A 19,941-nucleotide genomic window follows, 5' to 3' on the forward strand; every position below is an offset into this window, starting at 1 on the left:
TCTTAATCTCTCCCTCTCTCTCCAACAAATGAATAAATACAATCTTAAAAATAAAGAGGGGCGCCTGGGTGGCTCAGTGGGTTAAAGCCTCTGCCTTCGGCTCAGGTCATGATCTCAGGGTCCTGGGATCGAGTCCCGCATCGGGCTCTCTGCTCAGCAGGGAGCCTGCTTCCCTCTCTGCCTACTGCTCTGCCTGCTTGTGATCTCTCTCTGTCAAATAAATAAAATCTTTAAAAAAAAATGAAGAAAGTGACTGAACTGGACCTATATGTACACATATGTATGAGTCTATCAACTTTGTAGAGCCGTCTTTGGCTCACAGAGTGATCATGGTTCGAAATCAGTATCAATACTAGAATGAGGGCTCATCGTATTTTCCCATTGGTTATCTTCTCCGTGACGATCAGTTTAAGAATACAGGTGTGAGGCTGTAGTTTAAAATGACCTCATTCTGAAAAGTGTTGTTTAGACAGTTTGTAATTCTGGAAAGTTATTGTTGGCCTCCTCCAAAGTATTATTAATTAACTTACTTTTTCGTACCATGTCCACCCGGTTGCACAGATCCTTTGCTTCGGGATTATTGGGTATATGAAGGCTCTCTTACCATTCCGCCTTGCAGTGAAGGTGTTACCTGGATATTATTCCGATATCCTTTAACGATATCCCAGCTGCAGGTGAGTACAGCACTTTAAATCGTTCAGAAGAAGTTCTGAGTTAAAGGTTTAATATTGTTTCTGTAAAAGGGAAATGTCTGTTTTATGTCTTAGCTTCCTTTAGATCAGTCACATCTCCACAGATGAAAGTTAGATGTCTTGAACCAGTGAAAGCAATCGAAAGGTCAGGGATGAATAAAACCCAGCTATCGTTTATGATCTGTATTTTAAAAGTTAGTTTTTATAGAGTAAATAGAAGTCACTGTAATAGTCAGACTTTTGATTAGTCTAGTTATTTCTTTGTGTGGGATTCCCTGGCAGTGGAGAGGAGAAAGGTCTTGGAAGTGAAAATGTTGGTTATTTCTGTGAGTCATGGGGCTGTGTGATACTTCTTTCTTGGCTTGCACAGGAAGAGTTCTGTAGGCAGAAGGGTGAAGGAGGTAAAAAGAATGCTCTGGAAAGAGCTGGGTTGTTCTCCACCTCCGCTTCTGGTCTCACCTTGGGCTTGGCCGCGGTGCTCTAAAGGCTGATGCACAGTGGGTGGGGGCACTGAGTTGAACTGTCATGGGATGTTAGCTGGTGGAACATGAGGCAACATCATTACAATATGTTTAAATAATGATTTTGATATTATTACAAAAGAGGTGCTTTAAATGTCTCCTGTCCTCCAGGGATCTAAGGGATGTGTTCTAAAAGGCTGTATTTTTTCATTCATGATCAACCTCAGAAGCCTTAGACTGTACTCCAAACAAATGAAGTTTCCTTTAGAGACCTTTTTTTTTTTTTTTAACAAATTTTTATTACATCTCCTATCACTTTCTAAGAACCTCAAGTTTATTAACTACTCAGTAAAGCCGTCCTTTGCTTGTCCTTAAATCTTCAAAATCCTTTCAACCTTTAACAGTTTCTTCTTCTTTTTGTTTTTCTAAGGATTGATTTTAAAACTTCCCAAATTAGCTTCTCTAGCCTTTTACAGACTTCGATCACACCATCTTGAGGCTTTCATATTTTTAATATGACAGATCCCTTATTTATTCATTTATCCTTGTGTTCTTCAAAGAAGCTATTCCTGAGTGCCAAGCAGACACACAAAGAATATGGAGATTAAAACAGTTTTTATCCTCAAGATATTTACAAGAATGGAAGAGACAAAGAATCCTACAGATGGGTTATGCTGGCTGTGAGAAGTAAGGTGCTCCTGGCACACATAGGAAAGAAACCCAGCGTGGCCTAGGAGGGACAGGGAATAATTCCCCCCAAATATTATGATTAAGTCTGGTAAAGGAGAGGAAAGAAATTAGAAATTTGACTCTAATGTTAGGGATAAACCTTTGGACTAATAATTATGGGTTTGGATTTTAACCACAAAGATGTTAGCTGCTGTAACAAACCAACCTCAACATTTCAGTGACCTATCACAGAAGAGATTTATTTATTTAGAGAGTGAGCCAGCACAGGAGTGTGTACACATGAACTCGGGAGGGGCGGAAGGAGAGAGAGTCTTAGCAGACTCCTTGCTGAGCTGGGACGTGCATGCAGGATTCATGTCCCAGAGGAAGAAGAGATGGATTTGACGATGAGTTGAGCTCAAGTTGAGGATGAGGCGAGAGGGTCGGCTGACTGCCAAACCTCAGTGCAGCTGGAGATGGCTTCATGCAGGGGGCTAAGAAGGACTTAAGGACACTGGAGAGGGAGTGACGTCCTGGGATGCAGGATGGGAGAGTGAATGGCCAACACGTGGAGGAGGGACTTTAATAGTGACAGATGCCTGGGAGAATTTAAGTAGGGTGGGCGCGGCAGATAACCGTACCTTACAGAAGCGGGCCCAGATGCCACTGGGGGGTTTTGGGATCCAGCTCAGTTCTGGGTGATGATCAGTGATGGGTGCTTAACCACTGTCCCTTTTCAACTCCTGCCCTTTAAGATGCCACAACTTCTTTGAGATCCTCTTTCTATATCAGACCTTGACAGGAAAATCTCACGGGACTAGAGAAAGTTTTTACCTTTTTGGCCTATGTTTTGTGTTCTCAGTTGGAGGAGTTTGATTTCTTCTGGCTGAAACAGAGAATAAAATCGTCTGAGGCTGAAGTGGCCATACACATTTAGGGATCTTTGGCATAAGACAAGGAGCCAAGGGATGAATGAGATACCCAAGAAAAGAGTTTGGGAAAGGAAGAGTGGAGAAGATGGGTGAAATAGTCTCTTGGGAGGTTTTCCTGAGAAAGCTTTTTTTTTTTTTTTAAAGATTTTATTTATTTATTTGACACAAGTAGGCAGAGAAGCAGGCAGAGAGAGGGGAGGAAGCAGTCTCCCCGCTGAGCAGAGAACCCGATGCGGGGCTCGATCCCAGAACCCTGAGATCATGACCTGAGCTGAAGGCAGAGGCTTTAACCTACTGAGCCACCCAGGCGCCCCTCCTGAGAAAACATTTATAAGAGAACTCTTTTATAAGAGAACTCTTCAAGGCTGGTAGGGTCCCAAGGGTCTTAGTAGTCTCCATGTGCTATCCAGTTGGTCCAAGTCACTTCTCTCACTGACATCACATTTCCAAAGCAGGGAAGAAGGTTTGGGATGAGCCGGTGGACGGGTAAAGGCCATGCTTGTTGTTGGCCCCCCAACCAGGTCAGAGTGAGACTGCAGCCTCAGCCGTCCTAAGCTGGGCTGGGAGAATTGTGATTGTTCTGGGAATGACGTATATCAAAGATCAAACACCCCCCTGCATTTACGTTTCCTACACTTTGCTTTTAGGACAATGATACACACTTCCTCATTGTTGCAGCAAGGAGCACAAGTTCTTAGATGACTAAGTTTCAAAACACTGAGGCTGGATACGCAGTATGTTTTGCTGGGGATTCATTCATTGGCCTTTACATGCCCCTGACACTATTAACACAAACAGTTACTGATAAAATGTGTTGCCATAGCCCTGTCTTCCTTTACCCTTTTCATAGGCAGATGTTAGCATGTGGAATTTCTCCTTTGAGAAAAGGTGAATAATTTATTCACTAATTCATGCATTCATTGATTAATTTGGTAATTTGGCATTTTCTATATTCCAGGTGCCGTAGTAGGCACAGAAAATGGAGGAACAATAAGACATAGTTCTGACATCAAGGGGTTCACCATCTAGGGGGAAAGGCAGATATGCTCACATTTAAAGAACAGTAATTTCTGGGGCACCTTGGTGGCTCAGTGGGTTAAGCCTCTGCCTTCAGCTCAGGTCATGATCCCAGGGTCCTGGGATCGAGCCCTGCATTGGGGGAGGGCTGCTTCCCCAGGGAGCCTGCTTCCCCATCTCTCTCTGCCTGCCTCTCTGCCTCCTTGTGATCTCTGTCAAATAAATAAATAAAATCTTAAAAAAATAACAAAAAAATAAAGAACAGTAATTTCATGTGAACAGTACTTTAGTATGACATGAATATGTCCTAGCACATAGGACAGGCACCCAATAAGATTTAGCCATCTGGTAGACCTTCCCTAAGCCAGATAATGGGATGTGGCATGAGTATTAGAGGGCATTGTCAATTGGAGAAGAAGTGTCTGCACAGGCACAGAGGCCTTTGGAGATGGCCACTGTTAGTGTAAAAGGCCCACGTCATGACGTGAAATCAGAGAGGGGATTATGGATGGTCCTGACACTTATCAGTGAGCCTTGATGTTGTGCTGTGGAGGCTTCCTGAAGGCAGCAAGGAATTACTGGAATGTTGTGAGAAAGAGAGAGAGAGACAAGACCAAGTCTGAATCTGAGACCTCTCTATAGCTCCAGTATGAAGATGTAAATCTGAGTCAAGGTTGTGACAGTGGTCGGGGCGCCTGGGTGGCTCAGTGGGTTAAAGCCTCTGCCTTCAGCTCGGGTCATGATCCCAGGGTCCATCGGGCCCCACGTCAGGCTTTCTGCTCAGCGGGGAGCCTGCTTTCCCTCCTCTCTCTCTGCCTGCCTCTCTGCCTACTTGTGATCTCTGTCAATTAAATAAATAAAATCTTAAAAAAAAAGGTTGTGACAGTGGGATGAAAGGAGAGGAATGGCTTTAGAAACAAAAAGGCAGTAGAATCAGTAGAATTGGTGACTGAAGACATAGGCGGGTTTTCAGGGAGGGCAAACCTGCATATTACTCCCTGGATTTTGGCTTGAGTGACTGGCGAGTGTGTAGTGTCACTCTTCATGACAAGGAATAAAAATGGAAGAGTAGGCTTTATGGAGAGTACTAGGAGTTTATGGTTGTGACTGCTGAGAGTTTGAGGATGCCTTCGAGATGTCCCAAGAAAGGGGTATAATTGGTGATGGTTGAAGCCATCCTTGGAGAAGAGGAAGGAGATCCTTTAGGGAGAGAAAAGAAATCATGCGGAGCGTGGGGAGTGGCAGCTGATAAGGGCATGCATTGGGAATGTTGTCCCCACGACCAAGAGTCAGGAGGTTGATGGGAAGCCACGGAAGGTGTGAGTTTTAAGAAAAAGGGAGTGGAAAGATGAAAAGTATCAGATTTTGCACACACATTAAATGACGGGTAGAAAAGTATTAATTGGATTGAGCCACAAGGAGAGGTCTCAGGCATGGTGAGGAACTAGAAGAACCTGAATCTACAGTCCCATTTGTTCAGCATTGCTTTGTTTAGGGGCATTTTTCTAAAAATAGATCAAACCTTTTAGTGAAAAATAAAATTTTATCACTACAATAAATTTCTGTTTATTGGAAGTTAGCTGGGATTAACCTTGTTGAGCCACAAAAGAGAACATTCCAATTCCTCTTGGAATTCCGTTAAGGATTCCCTTGCTAGCCTGTTAATTCTTGGGAATGTTACTGTTGAGCTTTACTCTGAATGTTAACTGATGTTCTGTAAATGTGAGCCATAATGTTTTATTCCTCTGTTGACTAGCATGTTATGCCAAAATTCAGAGACAAATCCCTGTGTATGCCTTTGCGTCTGGCTAGCTTCAAAGGGAACCTTGCTTTCTATTGTCCCTTTGGGTAAGGCCAGTGAGAGATTCTAATAACCCTAACAGCCCAAGTCATGTTCCTCAATTGTTGGGAAAAGCCGTATCCTCCTAATTGGGAGCCAAAGCCAAAGGGATGTGTATTGGAAGGAATAACTTCAACTGCTCTTGAAAATAGATGACTTTCCAATTAGCAGCAGCTTTTTAAGAAAAAAGATATAGGTACTATTAGCACAAAGGTCCATTATAGCATCTGCTCAGAAGGCAGCGGTGTTAAAATGAACACACATACACACACACACACATTAAAAATGCAACTTAGAGCGATTTAGGAAAAAAAATTACAAATTTAGGAGAATATAAATTAGTTTGCTCTTGACCCAAATGTTTCGTTGTTGCTGCTCATATAACTTCAGAGAAAGCAGGGCAGAAATAGAAAAGGTCCAGAGAGGGCAGTAAAAATGAGAGGGACCAAAGAGAGAGATGGAATTCTAAAATTTTAGACCAAGAAAAATTGAGACGTCTTGTATTATTAACTTTAAAGAGGAACAGAGACAGAGGGAGGGATTATAAAATATTATTTGTGTATAAAACAATGAAAGGGACTGGCAAATAGTAGGTAGGGTCTTTGCATAGCTGAGTCTGTTGGGAAATATAAAACTTCGTATTGAAGAAAAAATGTTTCCTTTCAGATCCCAGGGTTAACGTATGTAAATTAGGCTGTTGGGTCTTATTACAGAAATGATTGCTATCTTGCAGTGTACCATCTGCCATAGGATAAGAGTGTCTGCACTAGCCACATTAAAGAAAAGACTCCAAATCATCGTAGTTTTAAAGATTTTTTAAAAAATTAATTTATTTGACAGCAAGAGATCACAAGCAGGCAGAGAGGCAGGCAGAGAGAGAAGAGAGAGAGGGGGAAGCAGGCTCCCTGCTGAGCAGAGAGCCCTACGCTGGGCTTGATTCCAGGACCCTGAGGTCATGACCCGAGCCGAAGGCAGAGGCTTTAACCACTGGGCTACCCGGGCGCCCCCAAATCATCCTAGTTTCTAATGAAGTGCACAGCAGTTCAATTAAGGAGGAGTCGTCTCCTTTTGACATGTAGTGTTGACCGTTAAGCCCGTCATGGGACACTCACATGCTCCGGGGTACCCGGAATTCTAGAGTAAGCAACTGGAAGCCTCTGCTCAGTTGAATTTTTTCATCTAATTCTTGGTTAGCAAACCATATGCGAGGGGAAAAGACGTGCAGTTGGATGGTATGTAATTTTCTTTGATTTTGCTATGATCTAGAATGTTCAATTACTTTGCAATAAACAGTGGTCTAAGCATTAGGAAGTTGAAGGAAAAATTTTTTTCAGCTGAATGGTTGTGTTTGGAGATGAGATTCTAAGAACAGAATAAAACATGCCAAATTTCATCAAATCTGTCAACAAATTGTAAGACCCATCCTGATTTCCAGAGACATTAAAATGTGAACAGTAGTCAGAATTGATACTATCATGGCATGTGTGCAAGTATGCACGCATGCACAGAGAAATGATTAAGTTTTACTCTCCCTTTCTGACTTTCTCTGTTTCCCCCTTACTAATCTATTCCTACTTCTTAGTTTATCTGCTTTCTTCAGTTAGATGTGCCTTTGTTTCTTTCTCTTTCAACTTCAGTAACACTAGTGAAGCAAAGGGACATGAATGTGTTTACTGTTTCTCACTGTGTGAATATATGTCTGTTAGAACTTAGAAAACCACTTTTAATTTTCTTTTATTCTCGGTTTTGCCACTTCTCCGTCCTTCCCTGTTACATATTTCCTAGAGATCAAGAAGCAGGACTCTTCTTTGCCCCGACAGCCCTAGTCAGGATATGGGTGTGTGCTTGGCCAGAGGGATCTGAGAACCCACCTGGTCCTGGGAGACTAACGAGGTCTGTTTAGGGCCAGGACTCAGAAGCAGGGTCTTTCTTGTCTGTGTGCTCCCCACATGGGTTCCGAGGGGCTGTTAACCCTAAAGACCCCAGTTGCTGTGGGACCACTACATGGTCATGTTTGAAAAACAATTTCAAGCAATTGGGGACATCTGTTGTGAATTGTCTTCTGTTATCCACAATTCCCAAACTTGGGTGGGCTTGTTCGAACACAGATTGCTGGGTCCCACCCCGGAGTTGCTGATCCAGTAGGACTGGGGCAGGAACTTATCCCAGGAAGCACACTTTGAGGACACCTGTTTCTTGTCTACTGACATTTGTCTCCATGTGTAATTTAGAACCACATTCTAACATCAGAATGTGGAGTTTCTTAAGAGAAGTCTTGACTATCCTGTGGAAACACCATGTGAGGAGCCATATATATAAGACTAAAATTTCTAGGGGTCACAATAAAACAATCTAATTATAAATAGTTGAAATGAATTTAAATAGTATATTTTAACCCAGTGTACCCCAAATACCATTTTAACATGTAACGAATAGACAAAAAGCATGGATGGGATTTTTTTACATGATTATTTCATGCTAAGTCTGACTTCTGGTGTGTGTCCTGCATTTCCAGCTTGCCTCAGGGCAGACCAGCTGCATTTCGGATGCTCAGTGACCACACTGTGATAATACAGCTCTAGGTTCTCTCTCTTGGGATGCTCCCTCTTCTCTTTCTTAAAATGAGTGTTTTTTAGGCACTTGTGGGGAATTTTGGATATATTTCCTCAGCGTCTTCCGTGATAGAGAGCGCTTCCTCTGTGGTCATGAACTCTAGACTGTAATTCTTGACTAAGTTTGCATATGTGTAGCTCATCAGTAACTGTACTCAGATGAAGACGGGAAGACTGGGGCAGAGACCAGGCCTGGGTATCGGAATAAGGGAAAGTTGGCATTAGTTTTACTGGGCTCTTCTCTGAGCTCTTCCTCAGAAAAATGAGAAAAATGAGACTAAGTAGAGTCTGTGACAGATGAGTTGATTTATGGATGAGAAGTCTTTTTTAAAAAAAAAAAGCAATGATATTAGAAAAAAATAGATAGTGGGTTGAGGAAAATGAAATAAACAAAAACAATTAGACTGAGTACGTGAAAGGTAGAGAGTCCTATCAATGACATAATCTGAGTTTATATACGTATTTATGGACTATTTAAGTAGATCTGGCTTTTGACTCTTAACTTGATTGCTGCCATAAGGAATTATATTACACTAATTCACGCAGTGTCATTGCTTGACCAGAAAAGAAAACCAGATGAGAAAGTTGACTTTTATGTGTTCTTTTCTCTTTAAACATGGTAACAGAGATGCAAGTAAAAAGACGTCTGTTAGAGGATATTCACAGGATCTTGAGAATCTTTAAAAATAATTAATGCCAAACCACAAGCCCTGAAAATTAGCACTTTGAATGCACTCTTAAAGAAAGAGGTTTTAAAGCTGAACTTTGAGTTGAATTATCTGGTTCATGAGTCAGTGAAGGTTGGAGTCAATGCTTTAGACCAAGTAGAGTGCACGGCCGATTCAGAGAATAGCTATTCAACTCTGTTACCTTCAGAAGACAAGCATTTCTCCCTGAAGCTTGGGTCTCTGTCCTCTCTCCCTCTCTTTAAATTGGTTAAAAACCGATAGCCATGTTTAAGTAGAGTAGCATTAAAAATTGACAAAGTCATCCCTACTGATATGTGTGACAGTGATAGTCTCTGTACTGCCCTGACATTTGAATTTCATCACAGACTTTTATCCTGAAATATTATTCCACTCCTTTCTCACTCTCCCTCTCTTTTCAGTGGGAGATAACGCAGTACGCGCTTGAAACCATTTGAAGTGACTAAAGGTTTTGAGGGGTGGTTACTTCAGAAAAAATTGGCATTTCAGAAAGACATGTTTTTCCCTCGATCTCTGTTGATGTTTGAAGTCTTCAAAGTATTGCTATGATCAGAGAAAAACATTTCTTGTGAAATAGTTCTCTCTAAGAATGCAGTGATTTGAGACTGGCTGGCTGTGGATTCCGATCGTTTGTTCTAGAAGAAGCTGTTTTCACAGAATTTGCTTCAGGCTGAGGTCTGGGGCTTGAAAGATTTATCTTCGATTCAGAATATGTAAATATAAAGTTAACCTAGCTTTAAAATCAGCTTCAAAGTCAATCAGAAATGGAGTCTTTCTTAAAATATGCTTAGGCAGTGCACTTTCTAGTCCTTGTTCCTCACAGGTGACCCTGTGCCTGGTGTGTGGATTCTAGTTGCCGCCATTATGTGTGATTACATGTGAAGAGGCTGTGAGAAGGCAGGACGTTCTGTTTTTGCAGTCTGTTGGTTTATTATTTCCAGTCTATTTTTTGCACAGAAAATTGTAGCTAAATATTTATCTCAAGATGCAAAGGTTTGACTTCAAAAGAAGTGCCAGTATCTACTGAGCAGTTGTGTGTGCTGTAGGAGTATGCTGAGTGATTCTCATGAATTATCTTGCTCTTACATTGTCCTTGCAAATGCTGTTATTGTCGTCCCTTACATCCATGTGAAAACAGAAGCTTTAAAGAGGTGATGTGGTCTGGCCGTTTGGTTCTTGGGTGTCAGAGCCAGGGTGTAAACTGGGCTGTCTTAAAAATTTTTAAATTTTTTATTTTATTTTTTAAAAAAAGATTTTTATTTATTTATCAGAGAGAGAGAGCACAAGCAGGGAGAGTGGACAAGGGAGAAGCAGGCTCCCCACTGAGCAGGGAGCCCGATGTGGGACTCAGTCCCAGGACCCTGAGATCATGACCTGAGCTGAAGGCAGACGCTTAATGACTGAGCCACCCAGGGACTCCTGAACTGGGCTTTTGATGCAGAGCCCAACAGCCTTCACCTCCATAATTTCCTGTTGAAAAAGCCTGACGAGGTTCCTTTCAACTCCACACTTAGAGAAAACCTAGTGAAAATACATGCCACGAATAATGACAGGGAATTCTCAGTGCAGCCTTGGCTCTGGAAGTTTTCCAAGTGCAGCAAACCAAGTGCCCGTATTCCCAACCTAAGATTCCAAGAAGGTCTGGGGAAAAGCCACAGTGCAGATTAAACCGCTAATTGCTTATGTCACTGGCACTTGTGTAGAAGGGCAGCGAGTAGGTACGATAAAAAAGCAAACAAACAGGACAGTACCAGGTGGGTCAGTCTTACCCCACGTGGGGAAATCAACATGTAGGGAAACCATTTGGAGACATGAGAAAGTGCGATCTGAGAGGTTAGGCTTCTAACTTGCGTTCTGATGTAACAAGTGACTTCCTTCTCCCTCAGCTCTGTTTCCCAACACGTATATAAATAGTTGGAATATTAGAATCCTGGGAGAGTCCATTCTTTTGGGGCCCGGGAACCTCTTCTTAGGAAATGCACATGTAAAATGTTCCATATCATTGAGGGTTTTTATGAGCCCCTAAAGTCTCAAGGGGTTTCTAGACTTTTATTCGAACCCCTGAATTGATGGATCTCCTTCATTCCATTTTCGTTCACTAGTGGCAGAATTCTGTGGCTGTGTTGTGAGAGGAACTTCTGTAGATAGAGCCCTGTGATAGACACCTGGTGGACTTTTGGGGGATTGATGCTACTGAAAGCATATTTGTTCCATATCCTGTGATACATGGAGGGCAGAGGTGATACCGGGTTGATGGGAATTTCTGAAGAGTTGGCACTGGAGCTGGGGGAAAAGCGGGTGGACTTGGACTTGTCAGACCCAGCTAATGAAAGGAATGAAAACTGTGTCATGTGACTCTGTGGCATTTAAACGGAATCTCAGGTGATGATACCTGTAGATAAATCGGCTGATGGGGATGAGTCTGGCGAATGTTCATCACATTTGCTTGTTGGTCAGCAACTGCTTAGAGGGTCCTGGCAGGATATGGGTTCTTAGGAGGCGCAGACCTGTTAGACTGGAGAAACTGACCCTTGGGACTCTGGGAATCTCTTAACGTGTAATGAGAATCCATGAGATCTGAGGAGGCCACCTGAGAAAGGAAATGAACGTGAAAATTGGTATGGCTAAGGGAGGAAGCTGGGCTTACATTCTTTGGAAAGTCGGAGATTTTCACTGGACCAGGGCTCTCCAAAAAGCTAGAAGGGCAGCAGAGAGGGTTGTGTGATAAAAGCCATGTCCATCTGATAAATCTGAAATCGATTCGGTGTTAGCATGCAGTAATACTAGATTTCATTAATTAAAGCTATGCTTGGAACACTTACTCTTTGTTTGCCTCCCCTTTACTGTGTTACAGACAGGCATGAGAGCTTTTTGAGAGAGGGGTATAGCATTTTGACCTGAACAAATCTAGCAGGTTTCCGTGACTACTGGGGGTATCTGGAGAACTTACTATCTCTCTTTCTGCTGCCTCCATTTCTCGTGCAGCAGGGATGGCTAATGTCTTAGGTTCGGAAGAATTAAGTCCGTCTTACTCTTCTTGAAGAATAATTGTTGTTTTTTTTTTTGTACAAACTTATAATTTATGTGTATTTTAAGTCACTGAGGAAACTCCAGTCTCGTCCGCGTCTAGTAAATAATCCATCTGTTTTGTTCCGTTTCTATTTTCAGATCGAAGAATTTCGAAGGCTGAGGACACACGTGAAGGGGGCAGAGCTTGTGGAAGGCTGTGATGGGATTTTGGGAGACAATTTTAGACCCACTCAGCCACTTAGTGACAGAATCATTAGAGCTGCATTTCAGTAGCCAGAGAGAAGAGGAACAAGACGGTCTTCATCAGGGTATGTGCAGATTAAGTAAGCAAAATGGGGCTTCCAGTTCCGTAAACCAGAGTCATCCTTACGGCTATCCTGATAATTTAGCAGTATGTGTGCACTTCGTTTTGATAAAAGTGAGGACGCATTCTCAATCCCTGTTAACCACAAGTCAGGCGGCTTTAAAAATTTCGTGCAGTGTTGTAAAAGAACATCCAGTCCTTGCATTTCCCACCAGAGCAGCCTTTAATTCACATTTTGGTTTAATCCTGGCCTTCATCAGGTAAGGAGCCCCACGGCAGAGAAGCAGTCCATCTTTATTCAAGGTAAAGAGGTAAATTCCTTTTTAGGGCTCCCTGTGCTTCACCCTTGAAATGGTAGCAGTTACCTCCTGATGACTGAGAGGGCAGATCTGGTGTGCATGAAAACCCTCGTCCTATGGAAGTGCTTTTATTTGATAGATCAGGAAGTCCTTTTTAGGTATATGAATATGGTACGCTTCTTTATGGACTGAAATATAATCTATGCATTTTCATATATTGGATTCAATATATGTATACCTTATCCCCGAAGAACTAACAAAATGAAACATGACAGACATGGGAAGATCAAATATACGTAGACGACTATATACTGGATTATTTCTTTACCTTGTGAATTTCCCAAGAGTGTGTACATAGGTCAGGGCATGTGGCTGGCCAACCACTGTTTCCCACAAGAGGAGAGCATCTGCTGGAAGTTACGTAGGTGAGCAGGGCAGAGCTTGGACTTGGTTTAATGAACCCTGGTGAGTATAAGCTCACATACTGTGGGAGCAGAACAGTATAGACCGAGTCACAGATGAATAGATGAAATCCCTGGTTTCAAGAAGGTCAACAAGGTCTTGAGCTAGACAGCTGACATTAGACTTTTAAATGTGACCATTTTGTCCATGTGTTCCCCAATCCATTTTTCTTGCCTCTCTGTTACTACTATACCATATATACCCAGTAGTTCAACCAGATTGTCTTTTTTCTTATGGGAATGTGCTTTGCTCCTACAGTCCTTCCCACCGCTCCTATTGCCTGTGGAAATCTGAGCTACCCTGCAGGCTCAACCCAAATCCTGTTCTCATCATGAATTCTCTGCTCCTCCCTTAAATTGTACTTCTTTATTCATATTCTTTCTTTCATTTAGCGGTTTGTGTGTTTTTTTACTTTCTGGGTTACAGTCAGACTGAAGGGTTGAGCCATGTTCATTTTGCTCTGAATCCATGAGGACACATAACACTTTGTGTCTTGAATGTCTGTTGGCCAATTAGCAATTCTTTAGAGCTACACACGGCGTCTGTCAGCTAGCCCCATGCCAGTCATTCCCGGACTCTCCGTTTCTGACTTAGCTGGTACGGTTCATCCTCTTCCTATTTTGGAGATGGTGAGAGCCAGGCAAAGTTGCTCTGGTGGGACTGAGAAGGGACTTTCAGTAAATCCTATGTGGTAACATGGAAGAACGTCCCAAGAGTGGTTTAAGCTAAGCCTTATGTTGGAGGAACTAAAGAATTCAAATTATATTTGATCAAAGATCGTCACTGTATGATTGGTTCTGGGTATGCAGAGGTCAGAAGAACAGAGGTCTCTGCTCCCAGAAAACTTAGAATCACATGTCGGGAGCCTGATGGTGGAAAAATAAATATTTCAAAAAACATATGACTCCACTTTGTAATAAATCCATGAATGAGAACAACAACAACAAATACAGAGGAGGAGATTTCAGGTAGAGGAAGTATCTTTTGCAAAGGCCCTGAGGAGCTCCTTCCTGTGGAGGAGGTAAAAATTTGATGGCATTTAAAAAAAAAAAAAAAAAGAATTTGATGCATTGAGGTACATAGGAAGGCCCTGTGAGTCTGGGGCGTAGGAATCAAAGGGACAGAGCTCTTATCTTGGAGGCCTTGTCAGCCACGTTAAGGGATTTTTATTTTACTGCTGATGCATTGAGAACCAATGAAGACTTCTACTCAGGGGAGGGGCCTGAGTAGAAAACGTACCCCATGTACATTTCCAATAGATCACAGAAACTGCCAAATGAACATACTGGATGATGGGGGGTCAGAGGCAGGAGTAGGGAGATATTTTATTTTATTTATTTTATGATTTTATTTATTTATTTGACAGAGATCACAAGTAGGCAGAGAGGCAGGCAGAGAGAGAGGAGGAAGCAGGCTCCCTGCTGAGCAGAGAGCCTGATGTGGGGCTTGATCCCAGGACCCTGGGATCATGACCTGAGCTGAAGGCAGAGGCTTTAACCCACTAAGCCACCCAGGCGCCTGTAGGGAGATATTTTAGAAGTCTGCTGGGTAGCCAAGGGGAAAGGCAAAGAACTCAGATGCTAGACAAGGAGCAGCGGAGATGGGGAGAAGTTAAAGTGTGTTTAGTAGACACTGAAAGTGACACTCAGTTGACAAATCAGGTGATGATGGAGAGAGACGGAAACATCAAAGATAACTTCTGGGGTTTGGGGGCTTCAGAAACTGCGCATGGATGAATGACATCATTGAATGACAGCAAGAAAGCCGGAGGAGACTCTTGGAAAGTTAAAGAGTTGAGTTGGAGCTCCTTGGATGAGAGATGTCTGTCAGTCGCAGTGGTGGACACTTCCTGCAGCTTGCTGGAATTTCAAAAGCGGAGATCACAAAGGAGGTCTGAACTGAATATGGGAGTCATTGAGGCATTGGCATGAGGTTATATATACACGTCTCATGTTCTAATGCTGCACAGGACCCGTCTCATTTAAGTGTTCACAAAATTTAATGTGAGACTTTATAGATAAGCTCACAGAAGCATGGAGAAGTTAGATCATGGGCCAAAATCATGCAGTCTTTGAGCAGCAGAGCTGGAAATTGGACCCAGGCAGCCTGCCTGGCAGAGCCCCTTTTCTTACCCACTGTGCGGCAGGGGTCTGGGAGCATCCCCAAACTGGAGGTGAGGGTGGTATGACGTGGAGGGAATGCATGTTGCCACAGACCTGAGTTGAGTGGGAAGTGGGGGGTAATGTGTCATGGCGGCTGTTGATGAGCTGGGTGGGAGGATGGCAGAAGGCTGCAGCAACAGAGCTGGTGAAAGGATTGTGGGACACTTTTTAAACAGAAAACTACTAGCACTTGTCTGTATGCTGGGGTAATGAGCCAGTAGATGGGAGGCAATGAAGATGCCATTTCTCAGGGGGGCTCATCCTAGCAGGAAGGTCTCTGAAGCCTTGAAAGGGGACGAAGTCTGGAGGACCTCCCTGGCTTGGTTGGAAGAACATGAGACTATTGATCTGGGGAATCTTGAGTTTGAGCCTCACCCTGGATGTAGGGATTACTAAAAAAGAAAGGCAACGAAATCCTGAGCAAATGTGGAAACTGTCTTTCTCATGAAAAGGGACAATTTCTGGACTGTAATAGCAAGGGAGACGGAGGTGGTTAGCATTGTTGTGACTTGCCTTTATTATTTAAGGAAGAATGGGGCTGCAGCTAGGAGAGGCGAGAGGAGGGGGGAAGGTGGGAGACTGGAGCGGAGGGAAGGGGGGTGGTTGGGCTCCCAGCAGCTTCCCCAGGAGGAGGGACAGGTGGGCTGGCAGGAGGGGAATTGAGGTTTGGTGCATGTGAATTTATTAATTTCCCCAGTCTAGGTTTAGTGTACTCTCTGAATATCAGTAACTGTAAATGACACATTTTATGAAATCAGATTATAACCTTGAATTTTTGATCCATATCTAGCCCTAGACCAGAGGTGCTTTTCTCTAAATATCTCAATAACCATGACTCTTTTATCTCCCCCCACACGTGTACACAGACTGAAATGTTGCTGACATTATGTGTATTTAAGATGTTTCATATTCCTTATATGATAGGAAGATAATGTACAATTTTTTAAGGCTTCAAATTAATTACGATCTATTTCTTTTAAAAGGAGGATGGACTGGTATCCTTATCGTGGTGACTGAGATTACTTAAAGGGGTCACTTTCCCCAAAATTCCTAGGAGTGGTGCAGGAATTCTTTCAAAGGCAACTCCAGTTCTGACTTCATCCTTCTATGAATACATTTTTGTCCCTTTTATCTTGAAATGTGTAATACAAATCTAGTCATAGTTCTACATAAAAATTATATTGGGAAATCAGACTTATGGATGTGTGCTTTTTATTTGATATTTAATAATGCCCTAAGGCAGGTAATTCAAATTTTTATTAAAGTGAAATGATTTGACAGTCAGACTTTGAATTTAATGCATGAATGTTTCATTTAAGCTCTTGGAACTGAAAAGGAAAAAAAATTTTTTTCTGGTGGTTCTCTAAAAAAATGTTTAAAATAATTCAGATTTATTTTAGCTATGTCTTACTAAAATAACTTTAGTTTTTGGACTTAAAATGACTTTTTTTTTTTTTTTTTGCATGACATGTCTAGACATCTGGAGGGCTTTGATAAACCAAGACTTATTATTTCCATGAATAATCTGTGACTTTTTATATTACCATTTAAGAAGTATGAACCATGGTTTTTATACTTGTTTAAAGAACTAGCACATAACTCATCCAGGTGCTGGAAATTCTTAGTTTGCAGTGTTAGTTCAGATTTCTGGGAGCCAGGGACCATGAAATGATCCTTTACCCATTGAATTTTCTGTATGAGAACCAAATCTTAATAACAACAAACAAAAAACAAGACCAAAGTTTAGTCTAGTTTACTTGTTGTTCTTGGTATCTTAATACTGGTACTTAGTTCTGATGAGATGATTACTTGCCTGTCTGTTTCGTGAAGTTTTAGCCCATTATTTAAAGCTTTAATGACTGTTCAAAGACTTGTCTGTTTCCCCTGTAACTCAGATATATTTAAGCTGCACATGTGTATAGTAACTATACTTAGTTATAATTATTTATTATCCGTAAAACCAATGCCACAAGTCTCTTTAAATACTTTCCTTTCTTCTCCCCGCTTTAAGGGGGAAGAAGTCTAAGTATGCCTTCAAGTAAATTAAGGGAAAAAATAAAGGAAGCAGAAAAAAGAGGGTTATTAATCAAAGGACTCTGAATGATTCCTTTGTCAAGCTTGCCCTCATTTTTCTTTCTGGGTCTTTGAAGCCATCCTTGACTGTGCTGGACTCTTCCCTCCATATACTTTTGCAATTAATAATGTTGTCTTTTTAGTTTTAATAACACTATCACAAGCATCAGTTTCTTATCTGTTCTCTTTTATAACATAAAAAATTACAGCCTTAGAAAAGGATAAGGCTTTCTAGAAAAGGAGGGGCTACAAGGGGTAAGGGAGAGTGTCAATTCTGAATGACCAAGTAGGGAAAAGCTTTTATCCTTTCTGAACAAATGGAACGCTCAAGGCCATATTTTCCGTCAATAGAACTTGGACTTTTCCTCACTCTAATAATTTAACTTGATGCACAGCATTAAAGTGAGAAATGAAAACTCGATGGATATAGCTGTTTTCTATTTACTGTATCATATAGAATTTCTTGAAAATGGAATGGATTTCCTAAAGGATTTCAAAATGATTTCAGGAAAAGGCCAAAATATCAAGGGTGCTCAACCTGTCTATTATGTTTTGATTATGTGATATAAAAATTGTTATTAACCCAAGAATGAAAAGCATCAAAGCTGTATAGGCATTTCTTCAAGATTACTCAACAAGGAAAATAATCCCTACTTCCATATTTATCCCTTTTCCTTTTAGGTTTTAGAAATTTTAATGATTTGTAGTAGATAAAAATTGCAGAATGACTTGCCGCTGCCCCCCCCCCCCCGCCCCGCCCCACCACAGCTCATGAATTCAAAGAAAATTGTGTTTGGGAAGAAGAAAAGAGAACATTTTGCAGTCATGGGCCAACCTGTATGTTGAACATTCATATATTCTGATCCCTTAAATATAGTAGGTTTCAAGACTTTAAACCTAGAGCATATATTTTTCGTAAGAAAATTACCGAGACCAGGTGATCTCCTCTGAACATGTTCTCTTATGCATCATGGATGCTTGTTTTGGTAATTTCCTCAGATCAATTTTTAGCTCCATTTTTCCACTCTGAGACTAATTATTAAGAAAACCATATTCATAAGGAGGCACTAATTTTGGTTTCCTTGTTTATTTGCTGTCCATTCTCTCAAGTTTCTCTTTCTCCTGATGAAGTTTACAGAGACTTAGGAAAGCAGTCATTCTGGAGCTGGGCAGGTATAAAAGCTCTGCACCCAGACTTTTCAGGAGGCCACTTCCTGTTGGAGTCCTCACAGCTCAGCCTGTGAGAAGGCATGCTGTCTTTGTAGGCGACTTCTCCAAACCTACAGTTTCTCTTTGCACCAGCTGCACATGACCCATGCATTTATAGCCTCAGACTAGGTCTCTCTAGTCCGTTCTAGTACTGGAGGCCCAACTCTCTGTCTGATTCTTCTCTTGGAGGTGTCAAAGACATCTTAAACTCCGTATGTACGAGAGTGAATTTATGAGCTGGCTCTCTTAGAGTTTTTTTAGAAACCCGAGTTATATTTGACTCCTCTCTCCCTCACCTCACTTCCCATTTCCAATTTATCGTCTAGTTCTGCAGATTTGCCTTCTGACAACTCCGAAATCTGTGTCTATGTCCCCATGCCCAACATCACACCCCGTGAAGTTAGCCCCATTTCTTACCTGGACTGTCGCAAGAGCACCCCTTCCCATAGGATTATTAAAGAAAGATTGCTACAAATAAAAGACTTGGAGGACATGGTGCGGTCAGACTTGTGTGTCAGCTGTGAGTGGTTGAAAAGAAGACTGAATCCACCTCTGAGTACAGTGGGAAGGGGTGCTGTGACTAACTGGCAGGACCTGCCCTTGGGAGTTTGGTGTCAGTGGTAGTTATTGCCATCCGTAATGAAGGGTACCATTACTGGCACCTGATTGAAATGTTCACTCTTAAGGTACAGAGTCTTCTGGAAATGGGCTTTGGAAAATCTTTCTGCATTAGAGCTTCTGATCTGTAGCTAGGTGTTAGCAGTTAGCCAGGAAATACGGAAGCATGATGAAATGACGGAAGTCCTCTTTTTAATATTTTCATATTGTTATGTAATAGTTATGGTCCTGATGATTATATATAGCAAATTGCTTACATATAGCAAAACCTAGGGAATCTGAAATCTCAGCATGGAAATGAAATGGCATGAGGGTGAGGAAAGCATTACGGTGTGACAGTGAAGAGGAAATTACCCAAGACATCTTTGTTAGGGATGAAAGTCGTTTCCTGAAGAAGGGAAAAGGGTGAGTTAGAGAAAAAACCATGTGAGAAAAAGATAGATATCGATAGGACCCTCAAAAGGGTGAGAATGTATTTTAAAATATTTTTACTAAAAATATGCCATAAAAAGTTGTTAAACTATATAGGTCTTAGAGGTGCGTGTGTGTGTGTAGGTTTGCTTTATTTTGGGGGCTACTTCAGGTTTAATTAAACAAGCATTCCAGTTAAAACTTGTTTTGATAACATGCAAAGCTAAAATAATCTAGACAATACCCAGTATCTTGGGGACAGAATCTAATATATTTGTTAGGTAATGTGGAGATTTCTCCGATCAAGAAATTGGCCACTAGATAGATAACACGTTCTCCAAATAAATTGTTAAATCGGGAAAACCACATTGTTTTGGATGGGTCTATTTTCCATTATAGCACTACTTTAACCCCCTTCAAAATTTCTGAATTATTGTTGTACT

General features: G+C 41.7%; 1 protein-coding gene across 1 annotated transcript in view; it reads left to right on the top strand.

Annotated features, from left to right (window-relative positions):
- CA8 (carbonic anhydrase 8) overlaps positions 1 to 19,941 on the top strand; it is an 86,307-nt gene that overhangs the window by 52,741 nt on the left and 13,625 nt on the right. The window contains exons 7-8 of the mRNA XM_047727517.1: positions 562 to 674; positions 12,099 to 12,268. Coding sequence (XP_047583473.1) covers positions 562 to 674; positions 12,099 to 12,233 — 248 coding nt within the window. The 3' untranslated portion in view covers positions 12,234 to 12,268. The remainder of the gene's footprint in view (positions 1 to 561; positions 675 to 12,098; positions 12,269 to 19,941) is intronic.

The sequence above is a fragment of the Lutra lutra genome, chromosome 4 (assembly GCF_902655055.1).
Source record: "Lutra lutra chromosome 4, mLutLut1.2, whole genome shotgun sequence".
NCBI lineage: Eukaryota > Metazoa > Chordata > Mammalia > Carnivora > Mustelidae > Lutra > Lutra lutra.